Below are 12778 nucleotides of genomic sequence, written 5' to 3'. Positions count from 1 at the left end.
CCTAAAAGGATGTACGGATACCATATAAAACAGGCACCACAATGGCAAACTCAGGCAAGGAAAAGATAATGCAGGCTAAGTACAGAAACAATGTGGAATAGCTGTACCAGAGCTGGCCTTGGAGAATGAGTACTTTATCTGAATGCCTTTATAACCACTAAGCTTCTTATGGCACTGTACAAAAACCTTAGGGGCTAGAAGATGAAAACGAAATAGTCCCCACCCTCAAGCTTAGAGTATAAGAGAATGAAAAATGGAAGGAGTGAAGAGATGAAGGCAAAGAAAAAGAACAAACCTATGGAGAAAATGGAGCAGTGAAGAGGAGAAAGGAGGGAAAAGAAAGCACAGAGTACTAAACTAGAGATTGTTGTTATAATCAGTCTCCTCAAGCTAACAAACATGTTGAAAAGATCCTATTTCTGAAAAAAGCATACAGGAATTTTTCTTTTTAATGGCAGCAGGTCTGCGAAAGATACAATTGTATGAATCTGCCTAAGGTACTAAAAGAGTAAGAATAAATTCTGCTTGAAAATGACATGATTGTGGTCCTTAACTAAGAAACCCTGCTAGAAATGACTTACGTCATCAGGTTAGGGGGATAAGCCCTCCACAAGATAGTTGGGTCTGAGATGTAGTTTTCCTAAGAAAGAACATATAAAAATCAGTCTGTTAGTATAATGCAAACTTCTTGGAAAATAAGTCAGTATTTTCACTTCTTGCACATCAAATTCCAAAGAGCCCCCGAGGTCAAACTTTTTAGTTATTGTCAACTCAGCTGAATGGTTTACTTTAGTAAAGTGAAAAATCAATGAGAGGTACAAAGTCAAATATGACATAATTCTTGGCCTTCAAACTTTTTTCAATCCAGTGGGGTAAAAAGTACATGTATGCAAGCAAGCATGAAACAACCCAAACAGACATGGGACATAACAGAGCTACACCAGCTTCGAGAGATTTTATCTCGGGTCATCAGAGAGGATTTCAGGAAAGAGGCAACACCGGGCCGGGAGACAGAAGATCTAAGTGCTGCCAAGTTTTATAGGATTATGTCCACATACTCACCAAATCTTTTTCTTAGATAACCAGAACTAGTCAGTGAGAATTATTGTGTAAGAAAAAAAATTTCAAGTGATCTATCTTTAATAAGAATATTTTCCCAATGAAATGTAACACTTTCGTTTTTTAAAAATAATTTATAAGATAGATTTTAAGCTGAAATACACACATATCTGTAAGTATCATTAAAACAGCTGAGCAAAGTGGAATGAGCACTGGATTGACAGGCTGCATTTTAGCCTGTCTCCAACATTAAGTGTTGCAGCCTGGAAAATTTACTTTGCCTATTTTTCATCTCTAACACGGTGATTGAAAAAATTATGTGCCCCAACAAACTTAAAAATACATGAACTCTGGAGTACTAATACTAATACTAAGGTTGATAGAGCCTTCCCCCATCATTAGTTAGAACCATACACTTAAAATTTAGAAAGCCTTACCTGCAAAGTTAATAAACATTTAAAGTTGCTTGAAAAATATTTGAACTTTTTTTAAAGGGGGAAATGTTACAATTCAAGTAACCTCGCAGAAGAATCACTGACATCTTACCCTTTTGCTACTACAGAGATATCTGCAAATCACTATAAGATATAAAAATAATATTCAATTAACTAAAAATAAGTAAGGCTTTCTGAAACATGAAGCACAGTTTAGAATTTCTGCTGTACAAAAACTAACTTAAAAGAGATTTATCAATGAAACTTGCTTTATATTAGCTCATTAGTAGAATTTCTAATCTTAGATCACAAAACAAGAAAGATTTTCTAAGGTTCAGAGTTAGCTTACACTAAAAAATAGGACATCATTTTCTGTTCTGGGTATATAATGTAAATAATTTAAGAGACAAAAGTTTAAACATACTTACAGATACTAGAATGAATGTGCCCCAAATACAAGAAAATAGGTAGAATGCACTAAGCTGACCAGATTCATTAAACTTGCTGTGTTTTGTTTTGGAGAAGTGCATTCGCCTGTTAATTTTCTAAAAATAAAAACAATCAATGATTAAGATTATAAAATACATTTAATATATGACAACCATAGTATGGAGAGCTAGTATTTTACAAAGTATAGATTTCTAAGATTGTATACTTACATCCAACACATACTCTTGAATTATGGCATGAATAATTATCGCCACTAGCATGTAGAAGAAAATTGTAGCCAAATCTTTGATACCATAGTAATAAAAAGACGCTGATTCAGTAGCTTGTTCTTCTGAAGGCCAAAAAGGACATACACAAAAATATACATGAGATTATAAAAACAGCACTAAGTACAACATAGTTATGGAAACAAACGAAAGATGACTAATCTACTAAGTACTACAGAAACACTATGGTAATTCACTTTTGGACATCTTGAGTCATGGCAACAATGAAAATTGAGGAGACTATGTACAAATCAAAAGCTTCTGAAATTACTTACAAAGATTTGACACATGTTAGTCACAGCCATTAAAAACCAAAAAACATGGGAGGGGTGGCCACACTCAGCAACTTGGGAAGACTGGAAAACTGACATCCCAGGCATAGAGATCAGCCCATTTGCCTGTATTTTTAAAGAACTTTGAAACTTTCTACTTTCTAACTCTACTTTCCAACTATACACTACATTATGATTCCAAAGGAAAAGTGATTTAACCTGTATTTGATTGCTTTGATCTACTGGACTGTCTAAAAAGTTCATTTAATTTTTTCCCATACAATGGCTCTAGTAGTGCTTAGTTGTCTTTAACTTCATCTGAAACAATTTTGTTGGATTGTATTGTGACAGCTGTCATATCGGCATGCACTGAAAAAATTTACCAAAACTGGTGAATTTTTGTGCAGCCATTTTAATACTGAAGATGGACGATATAAAACATTTTTGGCATATTATGCTTTATTAAGAAAGGTAAAAATGCAACGGAAATGCAAAAAAAAATGTGCAATGTATGGAGAAGGTCCTGTGATTGACTGAATGTGTCAGAAGTGGTTCATGAAGTTTCTTGGTACTATTGACATTTTGGCCAAATAATCCTTTGCTGTGGTGTTTAGCAGCACCCCTGGCCTCTACCCACTAGAAGTCAACAGTGGGAGATAACCAAGATACTCAAAATACATAAATCAAAAAGTTATTGATGAAAATGAAAAACGTGTCTTTTATTTTACAGAAAAAACTACAGACTTTGGCCGACCCATTATAATAGAGATAGAGTCAACTGCTACTGTGCCTGGGAACTGGTGGAAGTGCTTCATTCTTCTCTGGCACATTCAAATTTCAAAACAACTTTGTGGCTTTCAGTTATCTGATACTTAACTCAATCAAATATTTACAACAATATATAATGGGACAAAAATCCAACTCAATATTACATAAGTTTACCACCTGAGTGAACTGAATACCCCATTCCATACCCATGCCAGTTTATTATATTACTGTATTCAACTACAATCAACTTCTAGTAACAACTTGTTTTTCACATAGCATAATTTAGAATGCCTTTTGAAATACAACCTAAAAGTATAGTTTTGGTGCAAATAACATCTAGAACCTACTGACATCCTCTGTAATTAAAATAATGTTATAGGTAGAGCACAACAGAAAACTGAAAATAAAAAATAGGCTTTAAAGGATTGTTATTATAGGTCCAAAACATAACTCATTAGTTCAAAAAAACTGAACCTAAACATTGTGCCTTCAGAATCCTTGATTGAACTTTGAAACTTAACAAATATAAAGTATCTATGCTTAGAATTTTCTTATGAAAATATCAGAGGAAAGAGAAGGCAAAAAAAGTTCTTTGATGAAATTTTAGGCCTATTTACAAAAATATAAAACAAACATTAAACACATAAAAAACTGATTTCCATATAATATATAGGGTGAAGCCAACCAAATATATTAGCTCTTACTTTACAAAATCACCAAAATAATGTTCAGTCTACTCATGAATGAGATTTGTGAAAGTTAATGAAGAACCTTGTGTACCACGGACATTTCCGTTTGTCCAAGTGAACTCCACTTAAGCAGAAAATTCTACAAGGAAACTACCTACCCGTTGCAGGGAGGGTAACATTGTACTGGAGAGTAACAAAAATGATAGCAGCTTTTGCTGTTACCTAGAAAGAAGAAAAAAGATCAATTAGGACCTCCCAAACAGTAGATCGGGGGAAATATTACATCTTCTGTCCCCAAATCTGAGAACCAAGGGCACGCTGACATGCACGAGTAGAATTCGCGATCATCAAGGAAATGAGGGTGGGAATTCGCAGAATTCACCTGAGCATCTTCAATTTAGATGAGATTGTATAATTCACTCCTAACTTTAAGACTTCAAAAGAAACATTCTCTGCAGTTCCATTAAACAGTAATTTGACAGGTGGTTTCTCTACTCTAGACTTGTACAATGAACACACAGTTCCTATCAAGAAAAAAATTAATGTAAATTAATAAAAGAAATGAAAGCACAGTTGCCATGACAAAAAATGGATCAAAGGCAGGGTCTGGGGAAAAAAGTCAACTCCATATCCTTTCAGGCTTTTAAAAATGAATGTATGAATATTTTATAAAACTTGGATTAAGTTCACATATTCAGTTTTATACCTTGTTTTTTTCCACCTAACATTATATCATACTTTTCAATGTAACTAAATATTGCTTCAAAACATGACAGTACACAGTACTGGTTGCATTGTATTTAATAAAGTTAATATACTTAAAAAAACAAAACAAAAGTAGGCTCTGTGCTGTGTGTGTGTTACTCTCCCACACACCTGGCATAGCTAAGTGGTCAATAAATATTTAACTGAGCTGACTACTGGTAAAACTAAAGTGGTCAGAACAGAAAAATGGAATGCTTGCTTAATATTTATTGGTACCAGCACTGTGCTAGACAAGAAAATATAATAAAGATGAAGGATATAAACCCTGATGACTAGGAGCTTACTTGGGCCAGGAAGACAAAATTATGATAATACTGTAGAATCAGTGCCAGTGGGTATTCAAGATAAACACATTTTTGGTTTTTGGTGTTTTCCTGGGTGGGGAATGAGGCATGTTCTGGAAAGGCTTCTCGGAGGATGTGGTGAGGGTCAGGGAGCTGCCTCGCTGGAAAAGTTAGGTTGACTAGGGGGATGAAGAGGGCAGCATAGGTGGCAAAGATAGAAAGCGCAAAAGCCAAGTAGCAATAAACCAAGGCCTGCCAAGGGCACACATCAGAAGTGGTAGAAGCCTAGAAAAAGCTATCAAGTGCTAGAAAGGGCCTTGTTTGTGAGCTAAGTAGTTTGGATTTTATTTATTTTAGTACGACTGGAAAATTCTGAGGCGAGGGAAGTTCATACGTGCTCTTTGGGAAGCTGGCTGACTGTGGCTTAGTAAGTGGTCTCTCAGGTCCCCTCAGATCTATACACTGCAACCAGAATCATCTTTTGATTGTGTTAACACCTCTCCTCTGGTCTCCCTCCACCCAAACATCCTTCACTGACATCCAGTTCTTTCTAGGATAAACACAATCGCCAATGTGGCCGGTACAACAAACAATACCTGGTCTGACCCCTCACCTGGGCCTCTCACCTCATCTCTGGCCATTTCTTCCTGCTCCTTTGCTCCTCGCATTCCTCCTGCCACACGGTCTGCTGTGCACCGTTACCTGAAGTGTTGGGGAACCTTCCCCTTCAGGTCCCAGTTCAACCATACCTTTTCAAGGAAGCCTGCCCTGTCTCTTAGAGCAGGCCATGCACTTTGTTAGATTATCTAAGAGTACTGCCTGCCTTTCAAAACACACACTCTCGGTGTGATTACTTCAATAATTTCTGTCCCCCCCCATTAGAAAGTAAGCCCCGAGAGCTGGGACTATTCCTGTTTCTGCTCATCGCCGTGTATGCTTAGACAGCAGTATACGGACCGGCACAAGTTTGGGTGAAGGATCAACATTACTGAATAAATATTAGATAAAATATAAACTGGATTAAGTATGCAAGTATAACATTTTTACAAGAAAGCATTTGAAAGATAGTAAAGTCCAAACTAAGGCAGTAGTAGTGGGACAGGGGTGGTACTTTTGAGGCAGAATAAGGCTTGTAAGCAAGATTCAACAATTATGTATTGATGCTTATATAAAATGAAGAGTAATTAATAAAAATGCGGAATGCAGAAGGAACAGCAGGTTTGAGGGAAAAGAGAAGAAACCAAGTTCTAGATAAACTTAAATTTCTGTAGGTAGCTAAAGCCTAAGCCTGGAACTGGGCAGGGAGACCCTGGCTTAAAGATTTGGGCATCTCTATTTACAGGTTGTATTTACTTGAAGCTGTGGAAGTACATAAATCACCTATGGACAGGGTACAGTATTCACAGACAAGTAGGATGTAAAACTGTGGAGCGGGCAGAGAAAAAGCTGCTGGCAAAGTAGAAGTAACCAGAGACGCAGAATGAGAATGAAGAGAGCTTGATGCCCCAAAAGCCAAGGGGGAAACATTTTTAAAAGGTGTGGTTAGTAAAGACATGTGGCAAGAGAAGACTGCAATGGACTGGATAATTTAAGATGTCATCAGTGGTCATGGCTTGAGTAATTCCAACAAAGTAGGGAGAGTGAAAGCCACATCATAGCAAACCGAAGAAGAGGAAAAAAGTGGTACCTAGTGACAGATGCCAGGTCAAGATTTAGGATGCTGTGTGGGGGCAACATGAGCATATGCTTTTCTTGGGCAACTTTTAGTAATTCATGAATGGGGAGACACAAGAGAGGTAGGTGGCAGGTTGAAAAGATGGATGGATATTTGCAGGGTGAATGGGGAGAAGGACCAAGTGGGACAGGAAGCTGACTGACGGCGTGGAGTATGGATAAGTAAAGTTGGCAGGAAAAGCAAAGCAATGAGGGGCTAATATACTAGAGAAAAGGAGAGGGGGCAAGGGACCATAGAAGCTTGAAATGGCTGGAGAGCAGGCATATGAGCAGCAGAATGAGAGGTGAACAGCAGGTAACTAATGGCTGAGCCTCTGCTAGACTAGATTTCAGGATCTGGAAACAAGTCGGATCTGTGTGATAAAGCCCAGGCTGTGACACTATACTGAGTTGCTTATACTGCGGTAGATAAACAAAGGTCACGTGAATGGCCAGTAATGCTTCTTGTTACAATTTGAATTACGGATGCATTGGAGTAGAACGATAGAATGAATTTCCTGGGTAACACTGCTTTCGTGAAATTATTTTTAATCAAGATAATTGAACAAATTTTATTTTTTATTCTTTATTTAGACTTCATATATATAATCAACACATAAACACACACACATATACACATCCCTGTTTCTAGTTTACAATATGAGGTCCCCACTACATAGTTATGGCAATTTTTTAAGAATCCCTTACAGCCCTGATTGGTGAGGCTCAGTGGGCTGGACATCATCCCGCAAAGCAGAAAGTCGCTGGTTCAATTTCTGGTCAGGGCACATGCCTGGGTGTGGGCTCCATCCCTGGTCAGGGTGCATCTGGATTTATGTTTCTCTCACAGCAGTATTTTTCTCTCTCTTCCTCCCTTCCCCCCTCTCTAAAAATAAATAAGCAAAATCTTTTTTAAAAGTCCCTTACAAATAACAAGTGCAATTCTTTAAAGAACAATTTAGTATCAAATTCCAAAAGTAAAACCAAAAAAACCAAACTCCCTCCCCCCCCAAAAAACAGATTATACTTTTATGCTACACTTCCCAATTAAATTTAAAGTCTGGCCTCCAGCCAGTTTAGCACATGACATTAAGTAAAATAAAAAGAGAAAAAATATCTAAATTACATATCCCCAAGTTGTTTATAGAAAAATTAAACCAGTTATCACATTCCTAGCCATTTCTAAGCCCCCTAAACCATACACCACTGTCAGCAATGGCTTAGTTAAATTAATTTTACAATTAATAGTAAGACAAACCAGTTTGGAATAAAATTTTTCCTGTAATTTTTTATACTACAGCTATATGTAATACACTAAAAAGTAGAAATTACTGTGATAATGACAGTTCTGGACATTCATTGCACTTTTCTCCATTTACAAGAAAAAATGACTTAATTCTGATACATCTTCTTTAAAAATTAATTTATTTAATTGTTGTTCAAGTACAGTTTTCTGTGTTTTACTCCCATCCCAGTCCACGCCCCCCTGTGCTCCCCACCTCCCACCCATCTCCACCCCCTGATACATCTTGAATAGGTTACCATGAACTCTAATGAACTGTTTAATTTTATGTTGTATGCAACATCTGGTATATCTTATTTTTTAATTAAGTCACCAGTGAGGCCAGTTTTTTGTTTGTTTGTTTATTTGTTATACAGAGATGTTAACTATTTTGCACTTGTTAAAGGTTGGCGTGTGATTACTACATTGACAGAGTGCCTAAAAGATAAAAAGCACAATTTCTGAATATCAAATTCTACTCCCCCACTGGTTTATATAAAATTAAGTTGTTTTTCTTTCTCTATTTTTTAAAGAAAGAAAATGTTGGCATTAAGATAAGTCATGTTTAAAAATAAACAAACCTCTAAAACTATTACGAGGTGGTTGTAACTGTAAATGTTTCCCCAACCTGCATGGCCCACACAGCTGAGATTCCTGAATACCTGGAAAGTAACTCCCGCTTCCAGAAGAAAACAGTCATTCCTCTTGGAAACCTGTAATTCCTCTTCTCCAGCCTCAGTTTTGGAAAGCTTCCCAAGCATCCTTATATTTTTCAACTTCCTTAACTCAAATACCAAGGCATTAATTTTGAATTATGCACTATGTGGAGGATGCTGACTATATTAAAAACATGATTTCAAAACACATAAGCAATTCTTGATAACACGAAGTTTCCTGGAAATTAAACTCATACATTTCCCCCAGACTACTATTTTATCCATCTTTTCTATATATGTAGGGTGGGGCAAAAGTAGGTTTACACCTATGAGTACACAAAACAGTTTCTTCTTGTATCATTATTTATTAATTATGTTATTTTCCATATAAACTAATGTAAAACTACTTTGGCCAACCCTCTAAAATCTCTTAAGATGCTAATAGATGGAACCTTCTCTCACATAATACTGCTGTCTTGCATTTCCCTTCTTTGGTAAATACTGAAGGAATAATAAGAGATACCGCTTATGGCATGTTTCCTTTACGCCGATCGACTAGGTAGGCATTATGTATTGGCTAATTTTGTTCTCAGAGTAAGCCAATGAGCCCATTTTACAGGAAAGGAAACAAGTTCTGAGAAGTTAAATGACATGCCTTAAGTCACTGCTTTGTCAGTTTCACCATAAAACCTGACATTTCCTCAATATATTCACAACAAAAGGCTTCACAGCTCTACTGTAAAAACAAAACATCTTCTCCATTATTCTAGTACAATTCCTGTTATTCTGTAATTATGTTATCTTTTGAGATTTATCAGCAACTATTTTAAAAGTGAAATAGCAAGACTATTCTAGTTCATTTTTTCCTATATGTAGTAACATGCTTTCAAATCCTAAATCATACAACTTGTCCAAACTTCCCTCTCCTGTAAACTACTTTAACATTCCCTTTTGAACGGGCTCTAAAAACTTTTTAGATCAATTTGTCTATTTAGCTTTACAACTTTTACAGATTTACATAAGGGCAAAAATCCATTCACTGCTAAAAAAAATCATTACCATGTGGCACAGGTGGTGAACTTCCCTAGAACTATGATAAGACAATGTGAAATACTTAATATAAAAGCAAAGTTATACTACTTCTTTTTTAAAGCCTCACCCAAGCATATGTTTACTGATTTTTAGACAGAAAGGGGCAGAGAGAAAAGAGAAGGGGGGGAGGGGAGGGAAGGAAATATTGGTCAGTTGCCCCCTGCACCTGCCCCGCCTGGGATGGAACCAGTAACCTTTTGGTGTCAGGATGATGATCCAACCAACGGAGCCACCCAGCGGGGTCAAAGTTATACTATTTATTTTATTTTATTATTTTTAAAAAATTTATAAATTGAAAAAATCCACACATGAGGATATTTTTATAGATTTTGAGAGACAGAGAGAGAGAGAGACACACACAGACAGACAGACAGACAGACAGAGAGACATGCATGAATCAGTTGCCTCCTGTATGTGTCCCAACCAGGGATCAGACCTGCAACCTTTCGGTGTCCTAGGCGATGCTCCACCAACTAAGCCACGCAGCCGGGGCAAGCTGTACCATTTCTAAGTGCCAGTATATCTGATTTATATTCCACTACATTCAAACATTGTATATCTTACAGTTAATTTGATATATATATATATACATATATATATATTCTATATTTTAAACCCTCACTCAAGGATATGCTTACTGGATTTTTCAGGGAGGGAATTGGAGAGACTGACATCACCAGTGGGAGAGAATCATGGAGCCGTTGCCTCCTGTACCCACCAGACCAGGGAATGGACCCTCAACCCTTCTGGTGTTCCAATCAACTTAGCCATCCAGCCAGGGCCTAAATTATATTTTTTAAAGTCAGGAATTCTTACCATATGGAGATGGGTTATGGCAAATGTATACAAAAGTATTACTTCTAATAACAAAGCAGCCAGTACAAATAGAAAATTCAGAGAGTACAAATGTTGAGCATTGCATTTTTAACAATATCATACATTGATACAGCAATCATATGGTGCCTTCTCACTATACTGTCTGAGCCTTGTATCACCCACTAGGAGAATAGCACAGGTGATGTTATTTCCTTACACAGAGCCAAACTGAGTCTTAGCCTTGGGCCGAGCAGTAGTTAAGTAGCAAGGCTCAGCCTAAAGTGAAGCAAGCAACATACGTTAGTTTCCTTCTACCTTTCCTTTCACTGCAACCACTCCCTCCTTCACAATGGGCTAAGTGGACATAAATGACCCTATCGGTAATTTTTTAAATCTATATTTAGATTCAGAATAGCCAATCTGAAGAAAAGCAAAAATAGTTACACAATAACATTTAGAAACCTACATGAACCACATTTTAAAAATTCCACTCCTCGGGTACTGGCAATCTCATTCCACTAGTTTTTTTTCAAGAATTCGTAATGTCACGCATTCAACAGGTTATTTTTTAAGCAGCTCCTACACCCAGGCACTGGATATAGACTAGTAGAACCCCAAAACGTCTGCCGTTACATTCCAGGAGGCGTGGAGGCTATTGAGAAAAATGAAAAAGGGAAAGAAGGTAAGGAATAGGCCTGTGCATTGACTGGGGAGTGAGAAGGGAGACCATAGGATGCTACGCGTTCACCTCGCAAAGTTTATACCCACATTCAACAGCTGTTAAGTCATCAAAATACTAGATAGGTGGGAAGAGAATTTACGCACGCCAGACATTTTCAGCCTTTCCTACTTCAAGAAACAAAAAGAAAATCAATCACTAGACTCCTTGGCACTGCGGTTCAGAACCTCGATTTTGTACCAGATCTTGTTTCTTTACGGAAAAAGCAAGCGTCAGGGCAAAAAGTTCGATAACTGGCTGGCGATATTACCAGTTTGGAGACAAGAATTTAAACAATCGGTGTGCCTCCGCGTGCCCAACCCACGCGATCCCTTGCTGCCCCAGGGACACCGCCCTTACAGTGGGCAGCACACGCCGGCCTCCGTTTGTTTCTCGTTCACCCCAAAATGGGTGCTTATCGGGACCCCCAAACCGTACCCCAAGCCCGCTCGTTCTACAGCCCCCCAGGCCTGGCCTCCACTGGGTCCCAGACCTCGCCCAGGAGATGCACCCGGGGACTAGGCCGGCCACCTCCCTCCCCCAAACCCGCCCACCCGCCGGCAGCCAGCTCGGCAGTGCAGGAGCCGCCCCCGCGTCTCCGGCCCCTCGCCGGCTGCCACGTAACCCTTCGCGGGAAACCAGGAACTGCGCGGCGGGCCGGAGGGGGCGAGGGCCAGAGGGGAGTGCGTCCGAAGAGGGGGCGACACGGCCACCCTGGGCCAGGCCCGCTGGGCTCCAGGTCCCCAGGCCCGAACCTCAGGGGACCGGCACCTCCCTCTGGCCCAAGCCAGCGCGGTCCCTGGCCGACGGTGGCCCGGGAAGGGGGCGCCCGGGCGACTGGGGCGCGGAGCGGGCTCACCTCGAACATGAGCCCCAGCAGGAAGACCATCGCCACACAGGAGACGATGTCCGCGTGATTCTGCACGATGAATTCATGGCTCAGGATCGGGGGGCTCTTGGTGCTCTTCCTGCGAATCGCCATGGTGAAGCCGCCGCCCGCGCCTGCAGGTGCTCTGCCCTAGCTGGTCTCTTCTCGGCAGCTCACCGGCCAGCCGCTGCCGCCACCCCCAGGCTGCTCCTTACAGCCCGGCCGCTGCCGCTCGCTGTGGCTTCACTTCCCATCCCACAGCCAGTACGCAGTCGCCGGGGCCGCCCGGAAAAAAAAAAAAAAAAGAAGAAGAAGAAAAAAAAAAAAAAAAGCAGCGAGCCCACACCGGGCACGAGCATGCGCAGCAGGGAGACTGCGCTTAGTTGGGCTGCGGCCAACCCTAGGAGCCCACAGCGCCGCCTGGGGACCGGAGGCCGTGGGCCCAGGTCTAGAGAGAGTAAGGAGTCGGAGTGACGCTCGTCCAGCTCCGCGCTCCGCAGAGGGCTGAGGCGCGAGCTTCCTGTGCGAATCTAACTAGCTGAGTCCCGGCCGTTGGCGGCCACGTGCTGCAGTGTCCGAGGTCGCAAGCATGCTTACCTGCCCTGCCGGCCATCCTGGGCTTAGGTGTTAGTGCCTGCTTCTTCAT

At 40.0% G+C, this 12778-nt stretch overlaps 1 protein-coding gene across 1 annotated transcript in view; it reads right to left on the bottom strand.

The window, feature by feature from the left end:
• Window positions 1-12421, bottom strand: part of TRAM1 (translocation associated membrane protein 1) — a 31694-nt gene extending 19273 nt beyond the window's left edge. Inside the window, exons 1-5 of the mRNA XM_037148921.2 lie at window positions 12124-12421; window positions 4097-4160; window positions 2153-2274; window positions 1922-2038; window positions 582-640 (exon numbers count right to left, since the gene is read on the bottom strand). Coding sequence (XP_037004816.1) covers window positions 582-640; window positions 1922-2038; window positions 2153-2274; window positions 4097-4160; window positions 12124-12246 — 485 coding nt within the window. The 5' untranslated portion in view covers window positions 12247-12421. The remainder of the gene's footprint in view (window positions 1-581; window positions 641-1921; window positions 2039-2152; window positions 2275-4096; window positions 4161-12123) is intronic.
• Between the last annotated feature and the right edge of the window lie 357 nt (window positions 12422-12778).

The sequence above is a fragment of the Artibeus jamaicensis genome, unplaced genomic scaffold (assembly GCF_021234435.1).
Source record: "Artibeus jamaicensis isolate MK-2021 breed Jamaican fruit bat unplaced genomic scaffold, CSHL_Jam_final scaffold_916, whole genome shotgun sequence".
NCBI classification, from domain to species: Eukaryota; Metazoa; Chordata; class Mammalia; order Chiroptera; family Phyllostomidae; genus Artibeus; species Artibeus jamaicensis.
The sequence above is the reverse complement of the archived record's forward strand: the minus strand, read 5'-3'. Positions and strand labels throughout refer to the sequence as shown.